This window comes from Syngnathus acus, chromosome 6, assembly GCF_901709675.1.
Source record: "Syngnathus acus chromosome 6, fSynAcu1.2, whole genome shotgun sequence".
NCBI lineage: Eukaryota > Metazoa > Chordata > Actinopteri > Syngnathiformes > Syngnathidae > Syngnathus > Syngnathus acus.
This window is the reverse complement of record NC_051092.1, coordinates 16,592,493-16,614,318: the sequence shown is the minus strand read 5'-3', so window position 1 is coordinate 16,614,318 and position 21,826 is coordinate 16,592,493. Positions and strand designations below refer to the sequence as shown.

At 42.6% G+C, this 21,826-nt stretch overlaps 1 protein-coding gene across 8 annotated transcripts in view; it reads left to right on the top strand.

Moving 5' to 3' along the window:
- Positions 1-21,826, top strand: part of cdk10 (cyclin-dependent kinase 10) — a 79,267-nt gene that overhangs the window by 14,270 nt on the left and 43,171 nt on the right. For all 8 annotated transcript variants that reach the window (XM_037253684.1, XM_037253687.1, XM_037253685.1 and 5 more), the window contains 3 exons: positions 1,641-1,712; positions 1,868-1,970; positions 8,137-8,218. In XM_037253684.1, the coding sequence (XP_037109579.1) occupies positions 1,641-1,712; positions 1,868-1,970; positions 8,137-8,218 (257 nt within the window). The remainder of the gene's footprint in view (positions 1-1,640; positions 1,713-1,867; positions 1,971-8,136; positions 8,219-21,826) is intronic.

The following is a 21,826-nucleotide window of genomic DNA, read 5'->3' as shown; positions in this document are numbered from 1 at the left end:
GTTCATAATTTTTATGGATAGAATTTCTAGGCGCACCCAAGGCGTTGAGGGTGTCCGGTTTGGGGACCTCAGCATCGCGTCTCTGCTTTTTGCAGACGAAGTGGTGCTGTTGGCTTCTTCAAGCCGTGATCTCCAGCTTTCACTGGAACAGTTCGCAGCTGAGTGTGAAGCGGTCGGGATGAGGGTCAGCACCTCCAAATCCGAGTCCATGGTGCTCGGTCGGAAAAGGGTGGCATGCCCTCTCCGGATCGGGGATGAGATCCTGCCCCAAGTGGAGGAGTTCAAGTATCTTGGGGTCTTGTTCAGGAGTGAGGGGAGGTTAGAGCGCGAGATCGACAGGCGGATTGGTGCATCGTCGGCAGTAATGCGGACTCTGTACCGGTCTTTCGTGGTGAAAAGAGAGCTAAGCCAAAATGCAAAGCTCTCGATTTACCGGTCGATCTATGCTCCTACCCTCACCTATGGTCATGGGTCGTGACTGACAGAACGAGATCCAGGATACAAGCGGCCGAAATGAGTTTCCTCCGCAGGGTGTCCGGGTTCTCCCTTAGAGATAAGGTGAGAAGCTCGGTCATCCGGGAGAGACTCGGAGTAGAGCCGCTGCTCCTCCACGTTGAGAGGAGCCAGATGAGGTGGCTCGGGCATCTCATCAGGATGCCTCCTGGACGCGTCCCTGGGGATGTGTTCCGGGCATGTCTCGCCGGTAGGAAACCCCGGTCCCTGTATGACCCAGGATGCGCTGGAGAGACTATGTCTCTCAGCTGGCCTGGGAACGCCTTGGGATCCCCCGGGATGAGCTGGATGAAGTGGCTGGGGAGAGGGAAGTCTGGGAGTCCCTCCTAAAGCTGCTGCCCCCGCGACCCGACCCCGGATAAGCGGAAGAAGATGGATGGATGGAAGTTAAAAATTTCACATATAAGTCGCTCCTGGGTATAAGTCGCACCCCCACCCATCCTGGGTATAAGTCACACCCCCACCCAAACTATGAAAAAAGGTGCGAATTATACTCCGAAAAATACGGTATATACAGCTAAGCCTCAATTTTACCTGCTTCGACTCCATGCGACTTTCTGTCTAATGTGGTTTGGTCATGAACCTTAAATTTTTATTATTTTAAATGGACGATATTGTAGAAATTGGAGTGTGAAAAAACAAAAGGGAGTTTCCACTGTTAAGTCCGTGACGGCGTGTTTATTCTTTTTCTCCTTCTGCGTTCCTCAGTAAAATGGCGCTGCAAAACACCCATCTCTCTTAAAGGGACTGCAGTCATAACGTAAAGGTTGTACTTTAGCACAACGGAACAAACCCACAAGTAAGCAGAGGCAGGATAAAGACTTTTTGTAATTTTTAAAAATGATATGGTATTAATTTTCATCCAGAACTATGTTACTCCAAAAATGCAAACACGTGTATCTTATTACATATTTCCCTCCTGCAAGTTCCTGATATACTTGTATGCATGGCTCTGAATTTTCTTCCCCTTCCAAGACTTTCTAAATGACGCACTTTCGGGGTTAATGCGATTCCCAAATTCAGGACCCCTATGTACGCTTAAAATTGAGGCTTAGCTGTATCTTGGAGATAATATGCAGTTCCTAATCAAAGCTCATGTGTAAAATAATTTAAAATTTTTCCTCCAGACCGTGCTCGTGACACCAAATCTGATGAAATTGTCGCACTGAAGAAAGTTCGAATGGATAAAGAAAAAGATGGTAATTCCTCAGCGTTGTTTGTCAGTTTATTTCTCAACACAAAACTGTTTTCAAATTAGTTTTAATTAGCAGTGTGTTCGCTTGTGTACGTGCTACAACTGAAAGGATCTGTGTGTGTGTGTTTGTGGCTGTATTTGTGTGTGCGTGCGTGTCAGGGATTCCAATCAGCAGCCTCAGAGAGATTACCCTATTGCTGCGGCTCCGACATCCCAACATAGTGGAGCTGAAGGAGGTTGTTGTTGGCGGCCACCTTGAAAGGTCAGCATTGTAAAACGCATGGGTTGATGTGAGCCTCAAAACCAAGTGAATACCGTATTTTTCGCACCATAAGGCTCTTCGGGTTAAAGGTGCAGACTCGATATATTATATATATAAATATATATATATATATATATATATATATAAATATTCAATCAATCAATCAATTCCGTGGGCTTTTCTGTACTTAATCCACACATAGTATGCACCGCATTATAGGTTGCAGGCATGCCATGATTTACGGTAAAAAAAACAACAAACGTCACGGGAGAAAGACTGTGAGTTTAGTTGTACTTTATTCTACTATTTAATCATGTACTGTACTGTAGTCACATTATTGTTATTGTTAGCAATCATCTTCTTTATCCAAATTAAACAGTTGGGCAAGTTCGCCATTAAACATGACAAGATCCCTCTTGTCATTGTCTCGTCGTCGTCACTATTTTTTGGCAATGATCCCGGCTTTCCAGAAAGCTTTAGTTGTGCCTCGTAAGCATGTCTCTTTGTCGATGCCATTTTTAGAGGGTCCTAATGCTGTTTGCTTTGCACAAACGATAGTATTTATTTATCAATGGCGGTGGACATGCGTACTCTACGTGTTGCGTAACATCCTCCGATTGGTTTTCTGCCCCGATCTACGTAAAACGTAATGTCCTCTGATTGGTTCATCGGGTCTACATATTACGTCCGTGTATTACGTCTCCATGTGACGGAAGCCACACAAAACAACTTTACGGATTTTGGAATTTGGTCCACACAAAAGAAACACGGCGGACCTTTATTTTCTGAGAAAATTAAAGGCTTTTAAGTGCGCCTTATGGTGCGGAAAATACGGTTATTAGAATCTGAGCTACAATGGAAACTCTTATCTTAACACAGTGCTTCAATCATTTTCTGTTATGCCCCCCCTAGGGAGTAGAAAACATTTCGCGCCCCCCATGCTTGTACCCTTATTAACATTAAAGCAAAACAAAAAATAAATAAAAAATAAATCTCAACTTACAATAAAGAATAACTTTATTAATAACATTGTTTTTTAGTCTGTAACAAAACAGATTCAATGTGCATCACTTTGCCTGATATTAAAGAATAAATTATAATTATTTAAACTATAAACATTCTTGACCAACTGCCATTTTATGCTGACAAAAATACAATAAAATATTAATAAACATACATAATATTAAATTAAATTACAGCAATAAATAATATTCAATTCAGAGTAATCAGCAACTCAGGATCACAATAGGTAAAACATTTTAACCTACAAAACAAAAATAAATAAAACAATTTGTGCTATTTTTTTAATCAAAATGAGGCAGCATGACGGAGACCATATCCACGGCTGCAGGTAGTATCAGCTCTTCTGCAATGGTGTGTGTTTTCTTTTTGCACTGAGCAATTTGGTACGTTGCTTTATACGATGCTTACAGTGCTTGCTGATTGACTGAAGTAGCATTCACGCATTTATTTGGCTTCATACTGTCCGCTGCCAACATTGTAAGGCGCAGTAAACACACCGGTCTTTCCTCGTCTCCCATCGTAGTCGCACTGAAGCCGAGCGCTACGAACGCTTCGTCATATTTCTTTGTCTTAGCTTTCGTGTGACTCTGAATTCTCTTATCTCCGTCTCTCTCCGCCGTTCTTTTCAACCCTGTTAAATATTTTTCCATGGTGTCCCACTGCACTTTTTATCGCCTGCTCTGTGCTGTGTGTGCGTATGATCCCTGTGCTCTACACTGTAGAGCGAATAGTCCTTGCGCACACTCTTACAGTGATACCGCCACTCCCACCTACTACAGTGCATGTCTAATTACCCTATAATCTAGTACAACCAAAAGAAAAGCATGTTCCCTGGTGTCGCACGCTCCCCCCTTGGTAACGGGGCGGTCCCCACTATTTGAGGACTGGCTTAACATAACTTTCTTTTTGTATGTATGCAATACATTTCAATAAATGAATAATAAAATAATTAAATAATCAAATAAATGAATAAATGAAATGCAATGTTGTAGAGACGTGTCAACCAGGACAGCCCCACAACATCCAGAGCGGTGGTTCTTAATCTTGTTGGAGGTACCGAACCCCACCAGTTTCATATGCGCATTCACCGAACCCCTCTTTAGTGGGGGGAAAAAAAAAATCAAATTCAAGACATGGATGTATTTTACTGTGGCACAAAATGAGCCATGCATGAATGTCACCTTGTTCAAAGAACAAAACCAACACAATGCATAAACTCACAACAAATTACATACCTGCAAATCAGTTTGACTTCTGCTATTGCCTTTGCGAGACCAGTTCAGATGTGTGTCATCACAAATTTACACGATAAATCAGGTGTGTTCGGACCTCCGCAGTGGAGGCTTTGCCGAACCCCTGAGACCGACTCACCGAACCCCTAGGGTTCGCTTGAACCCAAGTTAAGGACCACTAATGTAAATAATTGTGATTTCAATAATGATCAAAATAATCGTGATTCTGATTTTTATCCAGAATCGAGAAGTCCGAGCTGTAACTGTCAAATAAGTGTGGATATACATACATGTTTGGGGTTCCACTTGGCACACTACTTTGAATGAGTCCACTTACTTTCATTCCAGTGAGACTCCATCTTGAATATCATCTCACTAAATGCTAAATTTTGTGTGCCCAAGAAAAAGCAAAATATGCAGAGTAATGCTGGAGCATTGGGGCAGTGAAACTCTATTCACAACTTTAATAGAGACCTCTGACTTCAATTTCATACGCATTTATAAGCACGTAAATCAAACAGGTATCGACTAGACCAGACGTGGACAAACTACGGCCCACGGGGCACATCCGACCCGCGGGGTCATTTAATCCGGCCCGCCAAACCTGAATAAATCATATTATTAAACATTTGTTTTGGTCATTTTCCCTGCAATGACCATCTACTGGGGAAACGCCTGCCCGCGGATTTACTCCTGGAAGCCGTGTCAGAAAGCTCAGTGCACGCTCACAAGTGCGTGTACGTACTCAGTAGTATGGACCCGCTCTATTTCTATCGCTGCCGAGATTGCATTTCGAGTCTAGGCTGTGACGTCAGCATTCTCATAATTCGCACGCTGAGCTTTCAGGTACAGTTTTACGCTAAAGCCACCCACAAACCTTCCCCTGGAAACCTTCCATTAAAATGAATGGCCCAAGGAAAAGAAAGGTGGACACTGAGTGCCGAGTGTTTAAAAAAAAGAGTGGACAATTTGGCTCGACCTATGTGTGTGAGCAGACGTTCAGCCACATGATCATCAACAAAGCCCGTCACAGATCTAGGTTAACGGGCCAACACCTCGGCTCTATCCTAAGAATTGCCACAACAAATTTTACTCCAGACTATGATGCACTAGCAAAAAAGGGTGATCAACAACACTGTTCGCACTGAAAATGAAGGGGAGTTTCTCTAGTTTGTTGTAAAAAAAAAAAAAAAGCATTTTGAAAATAATAATAAATAATAAGGGATTGAAACTAGCGACCATTCTCATTTTCAAACAATGCAGGATGCTCAAGAATGATGCACCACCTGTTTGCAACTAATCTTAACTTTTAAAGTTTTTAAGGCCGACTTTAAGGAAGTGTTTCCCGTTTCCTCACCTCTATCACCAGGTGTTTGTGAGTTAAAGCCCTGCTCTGATTTTCAGATACCCCTCACCATTTTGCCGTTTTCATTACTTTATTTGGATGTATCCGTTCACCGATTTTTCAAGATGATGTATTTGGTCAAAATATTTGCCTTTTGATGTGATTTTACCTCATAAGATAAACATCTTTCATAAATCTGACCTGCAGGCGCTGAAGTGATGGAAACGGTTGTTCATAATAACAGTGTCGTATTTAATGAGAATCACTGATAATAGTTTTTTGGTGAATTTTTTTTTTAATACTGTTCATAAATGCATCCATCCATCCATCCATCTTCTTCCGCTTATCCGGGGTCGGGTCGCGGGGGCAGCAGCTTCAGGAGGGACTCCCAGACTTCCCTCGCCCCAGCCACTTCATCTAGCTCATCCCGGGGGATCCCAAGGCGTTCCCAGGCCAGCCGAGAGACATAGTCTCTCCAGCGCGTCCTGGGTCGTCCCCGGGGTCTCCTACCGGTGGGACATGCCCGGAACACCTCCCCAGGGAGGCGTCCAGGAGGCATCCTGATGAGATGCCCGAGCCACCTCATCTGGCTCCTCTCAACGTGGAGGAGTAGCAACTCTACTCCGAGTCTCTCCCGGATGACCGAACTTCTCACCCTATCTCTAAGGGAGAGCCCGGACATCCTGCGGAGAAAACTCATTTCGGCCGCTTGTATCCGGGATCTCGTTCTTTCGGTCACGACCCATAGCTCGTGACCATAGGTGAGGGTAGGAGCGTAAATCGACCGGTAAATTGAGAGCTTTGCCTTTTGGCTCAGCTGTCTCTTTACCATGACGGACCGGTACAGAGTCCGCATTACTGCCGACGCTGCACCGATCCGCCTGTCGATCTCGCGCTCCATCCTCCCCTCACTCGTGAACAAGACCCCAAGATACTTAAACTCCTCCACTTGGGGCAGGATCTCATCCCCGATCCGGAGAGGGCATTCCACCCTTTTCCGATCGAGGACCATGGACTCGGATTTGGAGGTGCTGACCCTCATCCCGACCGCTTCACACTCGGCTGCGAACCGCTCCAGTGAGAGCTGGAGATCACGGCCTGAAGAAGCCAACAGCACAACGTCGTCTGCAAAAAGCAGAGACGCGATGCTGAGGTCCCCAAACCGGACACCCTCAACGCCTCGGCTGCACCTAGAAATTCTGTCCATAAAAATTATGAACAGAATCGGTGACAAAGGGCAGCCTTGGCGGAGTCCAACCCTCACTGGGAACGAATCCGACTTACTGCCGGAAATGCGGACCAAACTCTGGCATCGGTGATACAGGGACCGAACCGCCCTTATCAGTTGGCTCGGTACCCCGTACTCCCGAAGCACCCCCCACAGAACCTCCCGAGGGACACGGTCGAACGCCTTCTCCAAGTCCACAAAACACATGTGGACTGGTTGGGCGAACTCCCATGCACCCTCGAGGATCCTGTTGAGGGTGAAGAGCTGGTCCACTGTTCCACGGCCAGGACGAAAGCCACACTGTTCCTCCTGAATCCGAGGTTCGACCTCCCGACGGACCCTCCTCTCCAGCACCCCTGAATAGACCTTACCAGGGAGGCTGAGGAGTGTAATTCCCCTGTAATTGGAACACACCCTCCGGTCCCCCTTCTTAAAGAGGGGAACCACCACCCCAGTCTGCCAATCCAGAGGCACTGTCCCCGATGTCCACGCGATGCTGTAGAGACGTGTCAGCCATGACAGCCCCACAACATCCAGAGCCCTTAAGAAATCCGGGCGGATCTCATCCACCCCCGGGGCCTTGCCACCGAGGAGTTTTTTAACTACCTCAGTGACTTCAACCCCAGAGATTGGAGAGTCCGCCTCAGAGTCCCCAGGCCCTGCTTCCACAATGGAAGGCGTGTCGGTAGAATTGAGGAGGTCTTCGAAGTATTCTCCCCACCGACACGCGACGTCCCGAGTCGAGGTCAGCAGCACGCCATCTCCACTGTAAACAGTGTTGACGTTGCACTGCTTCCCCCTCCTGAGACGCCGGATGTTCATAAATGCATTTTTTTTCAAAAAGCTTTTTTTGAATATCTATGCTTTACTACCTACTAAAGCCCAAAACCTTTTATGCAATGACCTTTAGATGTTGTTTATATTACTTCACACAAACACTACATCCATCTCCTCCTGGTTCAGCCCCCCGGTCAAAATTTGGAACCCAAGTCAAAAAGTTTGCCCACCACTGCACGAGACCTCTAGAGACCTCTGTCCACAATATTTTATCGTCATAAAATACATTTATAAGCATTACACAGCATTCTAATGTGCACGTAAATCAAACAGGTATTGACGTTAATGAAACACCATTACTGACTGACATGTTGATTATAACAGGCAATAAATTAAATGAACCTTAGCTATGAGTGTGGCTGGAATGCATTCAAATCTGTGCACTGGGTAAAGGCACACATTTGTTGTTCTTAATGGTAAAAAGATGACATCAAAACACATTAGTTAAATGATATCAAGTAATTTTTTTTCTGTCTTGTTTTTTGGGGCTTTTATGTTTAGTCTGTTTCTGGTGATGAGCTACTGTGAGCAAGACTTGGCCAGTCTGCTGGAGAACATTCAGACTCCGTTCTCTGAAGCCCAGGTAAGGGAGAACCTCATTTCAGACTTAAGTTGTGAGCAAGAACAGCTGTTTGTCTAGACGTGCCCTGCGATTGGCTGGTGACCAGTTCTCGGTGTACCCCGCCTACTGCGCAAAGACTGCCGGGATAGGCTCCAGCATGCCCGCAACCCTTGTGAGAGTAAGCGGTATGGAAGATGAATGGGAAAAAAAAGATGCAATTCACAGTGGTTTTAATGGCTTGGCTCAGGCTCATCTCATGGTTCATCTTAGACAGCTTTACTGAGCCCTGCGACAAATTGATGTACTACTGGGCTTGAAAAGTATATTTTTTTCATCATGTGAAAATTGAGGTACGTAAGCAATTGTCTTCTCTTTTTTTTTTTTTTCCATCCAACCACTACTACTATGACACCATTTACAATACATGAGTCAAGTTTCTGCTGTGTCTTTAATCCTCCCCCCCCAATAAAATCTAAATTTAAGGTATTAAGAAGTGGGCGGTGTGGCTCAGTGGTAGTGTTTGCCTCGAAGGTTGTAGGATCGATCTTCAACCCTGGTGACCATGTCGCGAAGTGTCCTTGAGCAAGACACTGAACCCCAATTTGCTCCTAGTGTGGACATGGCAGCTCCTTGTATGGCAGCAGCCTCCTATTGGTGTATGTGAGTTGGAGTGTGTGAATGGGTAAATGTGAGGCATTGTATAGCGCTTTGGGCACCATGTGGTGTAGATAAATTTCTATATGTGCTGTCCATTTAAAAAGTCTTAAAGCTTACAAACTGGATTTGGTTGAAGTTGGGAAATTGTGTAAAATGTAAATAAAAACAAAACACAACGATTTGAAAATCCTTCTCAACCCATATTCAATTGAATACACTACAAAACAAGATATTTTATGTTCAAACTGGTCAACTTAAGTGTTTTTTTTGCCAAATAATAATTAACTTAGAATTTCATGACTGCAACACGTCCAGTAGAAGTTGGGAAAGGTGGCAAAAAATACAGAGAAAGCTGAGAAAAGCTCATCAAACACCTATTTGGAACATCCCACATGTGATCAGGCTAGGTTCAGAGAATCTGGTGAAATCTCTGCACGAAAGCGCCACGGCCGGAAACCAAAACTGAATGACTGTGACCTTCGATCCCTCAGACGGCACTGCCTTCAAAACCGACATGAGTGTGTAAAGGATATCACCAAATTGGCTCAGGAAAACTTCAGAAAACCACTGTCAGTAAATACAGTTCGTCACTACATCAGTAAGTGCGGGTTAAAACTCTACCATGCAAAGCAAAAGCCGTTTATGAACAACATCCAGAAACGCCGCCGGGTTCTCTGGGCCCGAGCTCATGTAAAATGGACTGATGCACAATGGAAAAGTGTTTTGTGGTCTGATGAGTCCACATGAATTTACCGTCAGAGCCACTTACTTCGGCGTTTCAGACTTTAACTGATACGTTTGGTTTTACGCAAGCCGTACAGGCAGCAACGCATAAGAATGGAAATACTTTAGATCTGGTATTATCCCGAGGACTTGCAACCTCAAATATAGCAGTACTGCCATACACTACTGTTCTGTCTGATCATTACTTAATAAAATTTGAAATTTTAGTTCCTTGTCAAAGACAAGAGAGCAATCAGAATTATAGGAGCCGTAATTTTAACTCCATGACTGCAACTGCGCTATCTGAGTTACTGTCGCCGGCAACCGCCATATTTGCCGCATACATCGGCTCTATTGATAATCTTACAAATGAATTCAATGCGACATTGTTAAATGCCATCGACTCTGTGGCGCCACTACGTCTGAAAACTCGCCGTAGATTGCCTACTCCGTGGTTCACAGATGAAACACGTACGCTTAAGCAATTATGTACAAAGCATGAGCGCAGATGGCGTTTAACCAAACTTGAGGTTTTCCATCAGGCATGGCAGGACAGCCTCCTGAAATATAAAGATGCGTTTATTTTAGCAAAACCTCGTTATTTTTCGCAAGTTATTAATCTCAATAAAAACACCTATTTGATACAGTGGCAAAGCTGACACTACGCTAGCCGACCCCCGATAGTTCCTTCCACTCAGCTGACGAGTTCATGAAATTTTTTGCTCAAAAGATTGAATCCATTAGGGACGAGATCAAGAACACCATTCCAATCGCTCAGTCGAGACCGCCGTTTACCAGCGCTGATGATTATGTAATAACCCTCTCAAATTTTAAAAGCGTGTCCCTTGAAAGGCTTACACAATTGGTTAGTGCGGCTAAACAAACAACATGTTTACTTGACCCTCTTCCAGCCAAACTACTTAAAGAATTATTTCAAATTTTAGGACCGTCCGTCTTAAATATAATCAATCTGTCTGTCTCCTCTAGTATAGTGCCAACAGCCTTTAAAACCGCTATCATTAAACCGTGACTTAAGCGACCAAATCTTGATCCGGACTGTCTCAGTAATTATAGGCCAGTTTCAAACCTCCCATTCATAGCAAAACCTTGAAAAAGTAGTAGCGCAGCAGCTTATTGATTACATGGTCGCCAATAATCGATATGACTCTTTTCAGTCTGGTTTTAGAGCTAATCATTCCACTGAGACAGCACTTGCTAAAGTGACTAACGATCTCCTCATAGCTATGGATTCAAACACTTCATCTGTATTGTTACTACTCTATCTTAGTGCTGCCTTCGACACTGTAGACTTCGATATTTTATTAGGGCGTGTTAAAAGTTGTTTTGGTATTTCAGGGTCAGCACTAGGCTGGTTCCATTCCTATCTATCAGACAGGACGCACCGAGTGGTCCATGGCAATACGTCCTCTGAGCTCTATAATGTTACGTGTGGTGTCCCACAGGGATCGGTACTCGGACCAATAATATTTAATATTTATATGATTCCGCTTGGTACAATAATACGTAAATATAATATTAGTTTTCAATGCTACGCGGATGACACCCAATTATATATGCCGTTATCGATGACAGATCCGCGGGATTGTTGTAATCTTGAGGCGTGCCTTGCGGAGATCAAGCAATGGATGTCTCTCAACTTCCTTCGTCTTAACCCAGATAAAACTGAGATGTTGATAATTGGTCCAACTCGTTATCGACTCTTATTTAAGGAAACCACTATAACAGTGGTAAACAAACTACGGCCCGCGGGCCGGATACGGCCCACGGGACCGTTTAATCCGGCCCGCCAACCCTGAACAAATTGTATTATTAAACTTTTTTTTGTGGTCATTTTGCCTGCAATGACTGCGTTTCCCCAGTAGATGGGGAAGCGCTCGCCTGCACATTTACTACCGGAAGCCGTGTCAGAAAGCTCGGTGCACACTCACAAGTGCGTGTACGTACTCAGTAGTACGGACATGGCGCACTCGCGCTCTATTTGTATCAGTCCCAAATTTAGAGCGTAGGCTGTGACGACAGCATTCTTGTAATTCGCGCGCTGAGCTTTCAGATGCAGTTTTGCGCTAAAGCCACCCACAAACCTTCCCCTGGAATCCTTCCATTAAAATGAGTCGCCCAAGGAAAAGCAAGGTGGACACAGTGCCAAGCGTTTAAAAGAGAGTGGCCAATTTGGCTCGACGTACGCGATGTGACGTTCAGCCACATGAACGTCAACATCAACCCGTCACAGATCGAGGTAAACGGACCAACACCTCGGATCTCGCCTAAGAATTGCCACAACAAATTTTACTCCAGACTATGACGCACTAGCAAACTTTAACAAAAAACACAGCGGTGTCTACAAGCCTACTGGAACCTACAAAAGGATTATAAGGAAGGAACACAAGAACTTTAAGAGACTGCTCATATGTGTCAGAGAGATTCTGCTCTGACAACTGAGCTGAACTTTTATCTGTTAAGATTGTGCATGGCACAACAGAAAGTTAATGTTCCATGGCTTTTTTTTCTATGAGGAACCCAGAGAGAGTTATTTAGTTATTATTTATTTCCTGTTTTTTCTGTGAAGAACTCAGAGAGGGTTATTTAGTTATTATTTATTTCATTAATAGTGTTATTATTTGTTTCCTGACTTTTTTTCTGTAAAGAACCTGGAAAGGGTTATTAAATAACCGTTATTTGGTTATGTGTGGCTTTCTGGAAAACAATACATTTTTTAAGCTCCCCTACGATCGTCACACTTTTTCTGTTACAAACTGACACCGGCCCCCCATCAGAGAAGGGAAAAGTTATGTGGCCCTCACAGGAAAAAGTTTGGGGACCCCTGCATTATAACTATAGATAACCGTACTATCACTCAGAGCGATACTGTAACTAATCTCGGGGTAATATTTGACCAAACGCTCTCCTTTCAAAAGCACATTAAGAATATAACCAGAATTGCGTTTTTTCACCTTCGTAATATTGCAAAGATTCGTCCGATCCTCTCGACCGGTGATGCGGAAACTATTATACATGCGTTCGTCACGTCGCGCCTAGACTACTGTAATGTATTATTCTCTGGTCTTCCTAAGTCCCGCATCAAAAGTCTAGAGTTAGTACAAAATGTTGCTGCAAGGCTGCTCTCACGGACAAGAAAATTTGATCACATTACCATAATATTAGCCAACTTACATTGGCTCCCGGTCCATTTACGATGTGACTTCAAGGTTCTTCTATTAACCTATAAATCACTGCATGGCTTAGCGCCTTCATATCTCGTGGACCTAGTTGTTCCTTATGTTCCGTCTCGTAACCTTCGTTCGCAAAACGCTAGTCTTTTAGCGACACCGAGGGCCAAGAAAATGTCTGCAGGGTCTAGAGCATTTATTATTCGGGCTCCAGAGCTTTGGAATGCCCTACCAATGGATATTAGAACTGCTACCTCAGTAGAAACATTTAAGACACGTTTAAAGACACATTTCTATGATATGGCCTTTAATTAACCTGTAGTGGCCGATTCGGCTGGAGTTTGTTTTCTCTCCCCCCCCCAATTCAATTGAATATAGGTTGAAAGAGATTTTCAAATCATTGTATTTTGTTTTTATTTACATTTTACACAATTTCCCAACTTCAACCGAATCGGGTTTGTACACATCACGTTTATAAATTCTTCCGTTTTATGTTTTACTCATTCAGTTGTGGTCTCTATGAAGTGGAACAGTGATGCTTTTGTCTGAATTCCTCGTTTTGATAGCGTCACAGGTTGTTCTGAGGTGCGGCTCAGAGCAAGCCGTTTCGGTGCGGTCTCTTTAAATGCAAATGAGATACTTTACACACTGTTCCCCCCAGGCCGTAAGATGTGCACCTCCCTTTCTGGTCGGACATATTTGTAGTTTGTTAGCAGAGGTACAGTTTACTAGCGGCACACAGTTTTGTGATGGATTGATTAAAGGGTGTCAACAGCAGAAGACTTGTCCATACAAACATACCTAACGCGTAAAAAATCCCTCACAATATTTATGAACGCGTCTTGTATACAAGCACTGCAGTCAAGTTATGCATTTAACATATTATTGTGTTCCCCAAGAATAATACAGCACCTTCGATGTAATTGATCTGATACAACTACCGTAATTTCCGGACTATAAGCCGCTTCAGCTAAATTTAGCGGAAAATCTAGTTTTGTTCATATATAAGCCGCACCGGACCATAAGCTGTAGGTTTTTTAATGTTTAATAACCTTTTTTTCAAGAGAATATACACAAATAATATTGTCAGGAAAGAGATGGTTCTTTGGGGACTCATACCTTTTATTAACATAACCATTATTGACAGAGATGAAGGAGCTCTGCAAACATACAAACATGAATCTCAGCGACGACCATAATAAACTTAATGTGCAGGGAACACTACCAACACACAACTAATAATAAATAAAATGGGACCACTTACAGGGGTAAAGTTGGCAATGTGATACGAGCTACACGTATAGCTGCAGTGTAGACGTGACTGGGAAATAAAAAAAAAAAGAGGGTGACGCAACATGTCATCAACAATAGCCCAGTGCCCTCTAGTGACCAGAGAAAACCTCTACAGTGCATGAGCAGCTCTAGTTCCTTTAAGAGCCAAATCGACTGCCTTTAACTTAAAAGCGGCGTCATATGCGTTTCTTTTGTCCCCCATAATGGTTTGTGTATAAAAGCTTCCTTTCTTCAGTAATGTCCGTCTTGATTTCGTTCTGTCTCTTCTTTGTGTTAATTATACGGCACTTTTTGCCTGGCGGACGGACATGCGATCAACACACCACTCTTCTCTTTATTGTCAATTTCTTCACATGCCAAGACACACAACGAAATCGAAATTACGTTCCCACTATCCCACGGTGACAAGACATAGTACACAATATACATACAAGTAAACAACACAAAAAAAATAAAAACAAGAAGGCACAAACAATGAATAAATAAGAGTGATGAATAAATAATAAATACACAAATAACATAATAAATAAGAGGAGCAAAAATGAAATTTACAAAACATAATTAATTAAATGCTCGGGTAAAGAAATGAGTTTTAAGTTTTGTTTTGAAAATATCTAGCGAGCTGGCTTCCCTGATATCTATGGGCAGTGTGTTCCATAGTTTGGGGGCGTAATTAACAAAGGATGCATCACCGATCTTCTTTCTGCTGTTGCTGGGAGCCTCCAATAAATCAGCAGCAGATGATCGCAGGGTTCTTGGAGGTATGTAGCTAACAAGAGAGTTAGCAATGTAGCTTGGTCCCTGCCCGTTGAGGGCTTTGTATATAAGGAGAAGGACTTTAAAATCAATTCTAAATGTTACAGCCAGTGCCGAGCAGCTAGAACTGGTCTAATGTGCTCTCTCTTCTTGGTCCTGGTTAATAGCCGAGCTGCAGAGTTTTGGATGAGCTGAAGTCTATCAGTGTTTTTTTTTGGGAGACCAGTAAAGAGTGCATTGCAGTAGTCAAGCCGGCTTGAAATAAAGGCATGAATCAGTTTCTCAGCATCATTTTGATTTATGAACGCTCTTTTGCTATATTTCTAAGGTGGAAAAATGTTTTTGTCACCTTGTTAATGTGGGACCTGAAGCTTAGATCTGAATCTAAGATAACACCAAGACTTGTAACCTCGGATTTAATCCAGGGAGTTAATTTCCTCAAATTATTAAACAGCATTTCTTTTTTTGTTTTGGGGCCGATTAGCAAGATTTCAGTTTTATCCTCGTTTATCTTTAAGAAATTGTTGCTCATCTATTTATTTATAGCCAGAAGACAGTTGGTGATGGAGCTTATAGGTGTAGCATCATTGGGTTCTGCAGATATGTACAATTGTGTGTCATCCACATAACTATGGAAATATACATTGTGCTTTCTGATGATGTCACCAAGTGGCAGCATGTAAAGTGAGAATAATAGAATAGCCATAAAAAGCACAATAACGTGAAAAAAACCATATATAAATCGCTCTGGAGTATAAATCGCATTTTGGGGGGAAATATATTCGACAAAATCCAACACCAAGAACAGACATGAACGAGCAACAACAGGCTAAATTATAGGTATGCTAACGTGACATAAACACAAACGAAGAGCTGAGAACGGGCCTGATGTAACATTCAGAGTTATTAAAAAAAAACTATTACATAAATAACACGTTTATAAAACCATCTGTGTCACTCCAATTCATTAAATCCATCGATCGTCCTTTGTCAACAATGGGTGCGCGCCGCTGACAGCGCTTGCACTTCAGAATATTCCACAGGCCCATATAATGATATATAAATTAGATATCAAATAACTATTATACAAGCAATAATATTATCAAACCATCTGTGCACTCTAAATCATTAAATCCATTGATCAAATTCCTCGTCCTTTGTCAACAACGCCGCGCGTGCGCCCTGACGTCAGCCTCGTCGTTATTCCACAGATCTAGTATATAACTATATTGTAGCGTTAACAAAGTACAAGGAAAGACGTGGGTTTGGTAAACGGCTCTTTATTTAACAAAACAAACTTCCAGGCGTGTGGCGGCGTGGACCTCCAGCCACGGAGGTGGAAGAGAGATCCATAGAATAGGACCGGGCGTGCGTAAAAGCCATGACCGAGCCCCATCCACCCCAATTCACATATAAGTCGCTCCTCATTATAAGTCGCCCCCCCCACCCAAACTATGAAAAAAACTGTGACTTATAGTCCGAAAATTACGGTAATTAACTTTACCTCTTTTGGGATACAAAAAAAGAAACTTTTTTTTCTCTTAAAATTGAATTGTTGCATTGAACATTTGATTTTGATTTGACAAGCATTGAACAAGCATTGAACAGTCTTGAATCTTGAACGAGTCTTTTGCACTCATACTACATTTTAGTGAGAAACATGGGCTTGTACCTCACTTTGTCATCCTAGGTGGAAGGGAGGCAACTGCTGTGATCAAGTTCTTCTCCAGGCTCAGTCTGTTTCTTTGCTTTGTTTTGATCACAGTCATTGCAGAGAAGGAGGTCTCACATAAATATGTGGAGGCAAAGGGCAGCAGCTGCTCCAAAGGTTTTTGTCCCAGCTCAGGGTGCTACTGCCTCACACACACCCAAAACTGTGTGAGAGTGGATGCGCCAAACCTCATCTGCGGGCCACGGTCAGATGCCACTTCCATCAGTTTTTCTTGGTGAGTGACAGGAAGCTTGCTTCTCTTTGCTTCAGACAAGAGAAATGGGTTTCTCACCCAATCCAGCTGTGCAGATTTCTCTTCTATGTCAGCAAAGTAGCAATGAAAGCCCTTTATCAAGTTAACCAAATGTCCCACTATGACTAACTTCACTGGAGCTTTCTCCACATCTTCATTGGAGAGAAAAACATCCACCTGAGGAAAGCAGGTGAAGTCCTCCTGACCACATGCCCTTTTCCACAGCTCTGTTTTCTTCAGGAAACCACCCACCTTGTCATACAGGTTCAGGATGCTGGTGTCCTTGCCTTGCAGAGACACATTCAGTTCTTTCAGTTTGCTGAATATATCTGCCAGATAGCAAAACTTTGCAAGCCAGTCCTTGTTCTCAAACAAGGTGGCATGGGGAGATCCGTGCTCTGTCAGAAAGGTGTGCACTTCAGCTCGTAACCCCAACAGCCTGTTGAGTATCTTCCCTCGAGAGAGCCAGCGCACTTCTGTATGCAGGAGGAGTTGCGTGTGTTCAGCTCCCATGTTTTCACAGAGGCGGCGGAACAAACGTGCATTAGGTGGCCTTGACTTGATGAAGTTGATCACTTTGATGCTGTCGTTCAAAACATCATGCAACACGGGGCTCATTTTCTTGGACGCTAACGCTTCCCTGTGAATCACACAGTGAGTCCACTTAATGTCGGGATTTTCCTTTTTAATCCGCACAATGAGCCCTTTCGCACTTCCCGTCATTGATGCAGCTGCATCTGTACAGACGCTGCTGCAGGATTTCCAGCTGATACCATTTTCAGAGAAAAATGCGTTAACGACATTAAAAATGTCCTCTCCGGTTGTTCTCCCCTCCAGACTTTTTGCAGAAAAGTATGTGTTCACAAATGTGGTCAGTCTCAATGTATCTCACAAAAGCAACAAGCTGTGCATTTCCACTGACATCTGTGGCTTCATCCAGCTGGAGTGAAAAAGAGTCGGCAAGTTTTCCCACAATTTGTTCGACAATGTCTGCACCCATTCTGTCTATTCTGCGGCAAACGGTGTCATTAGACAAAGGCACAGTTTTTAATGTATCCGCAGATTTTTTGTCGAGCATAGTTTCGGCCAATACAACAGCGGCGGGGAGCAGCAGCTCTTCAGCTATTTTTTTGGCTTTAGCTACGACCAAAGAAACTGCATAAGAAGCCTTCAGGGCTTTGGCTGATGGAGGCTTTTTGCATTGTGTCTTGGGATGACTTGAAGTCAGAAAGTTTCCTCCTGAAGAACTCCGGTGGCTTACCAACATGGCATCCGTGTTTTGTGGTGAGGTGCCGCTGGAGATGTGCCGGCTTCATGCTAGTGTTGGCTGATTTCTCCCCGCATAAAAAGCACAGCGCTTTGGGTGGGTTACAACTTGTGGACGTAAATCCCATCAGTCTTCCATGTACTGTCGGTACTTCTTCGGCTCTGGTTTTGCCTTCATTTTTACTTGTTTCTCTGTGTTTTCAACAGCAACATCTCCATGTTACGGTGCGTCATCAAGGCAACCGCAGGTGACTGCTACTGGTTTGTGGAGAGTCCGTTTATTAAGGATTAAAATTGAATACTGAATATAAAACATACATTTGTATTTCATCAAACCTTTTATAACTAATTCTCAAGACAACCAGGCTTACTGTTCTTTTTTTTAACTACCGGTATATATTTTTGTAAAATCTCACGTACCCGCTGGAGTACCTCCACGTATCCCCAGGGGTACACGTACCCCCATTTGAGAACCACTGCTCTAGGTCATCAAACGTTTCAAATTTAAACACTGGCGCTTCGGCGTGTGATCCAGAAGGCACGCATTGGAATAGCATCTGGATGTGTGTGGGCGGATGGTGAAAGCAGACAAGGTGACTGTCACCGAGCAGAGAAGCACAGATTTAGTGATATTCCTGTTATTGAGCGTATGACACGTGAACAAACAGCTCTTAAATACATAAAATATCAACTCAAAATTTTTTTCATCCCTTATGGGAGACGGTATTCAATAAAGGCCTGTAATCCGCAAGAATTTAAGAGAAGAAGGAGGAGAAAAGCCAAAGGACAATGAAACAGAAAGAGAGAGTTCATGGTTGGTCTAACAGATCATGATTGGATTTTCACACAGGAGCAGGAGAGAGAAGAGCAGCAGTGCGATCAACTTAGATTGTATTCTAACCTTGGCCACAATGTGGAGCGGACTCCTGGTCAAAGTACGCCATTTCAAACTTTGAAGTAAAGCATTTTGGGTTTTTTTGGAGTTAACAATTCAATTGATTAAGTTTGCAAATAAGTGTGAGGTTTGTAAAGCTCGTATCTTGTCTCACTTGTTGGCAGTCAGTAACAGATTAAAGATGTGTGTCTTCTGCCACATTCTAATTCCTCATGGTTCTGTTAGAATAGCTAGGTAGCTTGAGCTATGCCGTTATCTTGCTTTGACTTTTCTCTTGCTTTCACTGGCTTTCCCTACACTCTTTGCAGATATGTAGGAGTTGATCTCAGTTAAGACTGCAAGGTCACACATTATCACACAGGCCCGGCAGAGTCTTGGGTTTGATCTGAGCCTTGTCCCCCCTTCCCCAAATATTATTTTTATTCCGTTTACATCTTGCAACAGTTTCTTTGAATATTGTTGAACTTATGCAAGCAGTAATTGCGCGGAGACATTCGCGTCGACTCCCATCTTTGCAACTAAGGGGGGGGGGGGGATGCTGTATGCCGTAAAGCAGTCAGCACATTTGTATTTTGTTGTGTGGTAGGGTCATACCACCCTCTTCAAAAAAAAATTCGTGCTAGTAAAAGCGATACAGACCACACCAAGCCAAGACAACGGTACCATTTTATTAGTTGTAAGTTGATGTTTCAAGACTTGTATATTCTATTCTATTCTATACTCTATTCTATACTTAAATATTTCAAAAAGTTACCTCGTCCTGCTTTAAGGTAAGCCATTTGGAACTAAAAAACAAATTACCGTTTTTTTCCATGTATAATGCGCCCCCATGTATAATACGCACCCTAAAAATGGCATGTCGATGCTGGAAAAAAGCCTGTACCCACGTATAATACGCACCCAAATTTTGACTTTTTTTTTTTTTTTAAAGTCCCAATGATCGTCACACACGCGTCTGGGTGTGGTGAAATTTGTCCTCTGCATTTGACCCATCCCCGTGTGATTTTGATCCATCCCCTGGGGGAGAGGGGAGCAGTGAGCAGCAGCGGCGCCGCGCTTGGGAATCATTTGGTGATCTAACCCCCCAATTCCAACCCTTAATGCTGAGTGCCAAGCAGGGAGGCAATGGGTCCCATTTTTATAGTCTTTGGTATGACCCGGCCGGGTTACTTAAGTCCGTAAACATAAAATTATTTCAGAAAAAAGATCATCTTTGGGAACAACCGGATGTTATTCTGCCGGTCAGTATCACTGCGCAAGCAGTAGCAAACTCGATAGCGAAGAAATATGTGAGACTCTCAACGGGATCACCAATATTTGAGTGATGTTCCAGTTATTTATCATAATTATTTATTATTATAATAATAATATATATAATATATATAATAATTATTTATTTATTATTCACAATTGTCATGGTGATCTTTCTGGTGATTTCTTAACTAGGCTGGATGTATTTTTTTTGTTGGCGTTGATTTCTCCGACTGCCCAGAAAGGCACCACCGCGATCAGTTAGGTTAAAATGAAAAGAGAGGAAAGTGACGTTGTAAAGAACCATCAGTGACAAGATTTTCTTCAAAAATTGTTGTACCATGATTTTCTTCACAAAAAAAAAAAAAAAGAAAAAAAAAAAAAAGAAAAAAAAATTGTACCCATGTATAATGCGCACCCCAGATTTTAGGACAATAAATTAGTTAAATTTTGCGCATTATACATGGAAAAAAACGGTAGAACATAATGGCATCAATTGGTCTGCTAATTGTATTGTCGGTAATACGTTCTCAACATATGTTTTAATATAATGGAATGTTTGGCTTTTTAAGATGTTTTAGGCAACGTATGGTCTTAGATCAGTGGTTCTTAACCTGGGGTCGATTGAACCCTACGGGTCTCGGGTTTGGCAGAGCCTCCACTGCGAAGGTCAGAACACACTTAATTTATAGTGTAAATTCGTGATGACTCTAAACTAAAGGCAACAGCAGAAGTAACACTGATTTGCAGGTATGTAATTTGTTGTAAATTGTAACACATTGTGTTGGTTTTGTTCTTTGAACAAGGTGATGTTCATGCACGACTCATTTTGTGCACCAGTCTTGAATTTGAAAAAAAAAACATTTTACTTTCCACTAGATGGGTTCGGTGAATGCAACATGAAAGTGGTGGGGTTCGATACCCCCAACAAGGTTAAGAACCACTGGTCTTGATAAAGTGCGATTCAAGTCCTTTGCAATTACTATTTAGGCACAGTTTTATTTATTTTCCGGGAAATACAATTAAACCAGTCATTTTGCTAACCAGTATGTATGCAGATGAATCAGAATTAATTCTAGATAACAGTGTGTGCATGCCGTTCACCAATTTGCATAGTCCATGCACATTTCCCTCCTAAAAAGGGCCTCCGTATGAAAGATCTCAGCCAATGCGCATAGACTAGAAAAGAAAGAAAAACAGCAGAGACATTTACAACTGACGCATGTAACAGATATCAACTTGAATCCAGGACGTTAAAACTCAATTTTTCAACTTTTCAAAATTAGAGAATGGAAAACAAAAGAGAAAAATAAATGAGGGCATCAATAACAGAAAATTACAAAAGGTAAGGCCTATATTTTTTGTCTGAACGAAAGAAAACAAAAGGCTATTACAAAAGTTGTTGAAATTGATAGTATAGTACACAGGTGTCAAACTTAAGGCCCGGGGGCCAGATACGGCCCACCACATCATTTTATGTGGCCCGCGAAGACAAATAGTGCATCAAATTCGTGTCATTACTAGAATTGCAAATTGTCTTCACTTTTAATATCTGTTTTTTTAAATATTTGACCAGTTTTTACTCGTCTGATTTGAAAACGAGTTATTTGTCAGTTTGTTTTGTAGCTTTTACTTT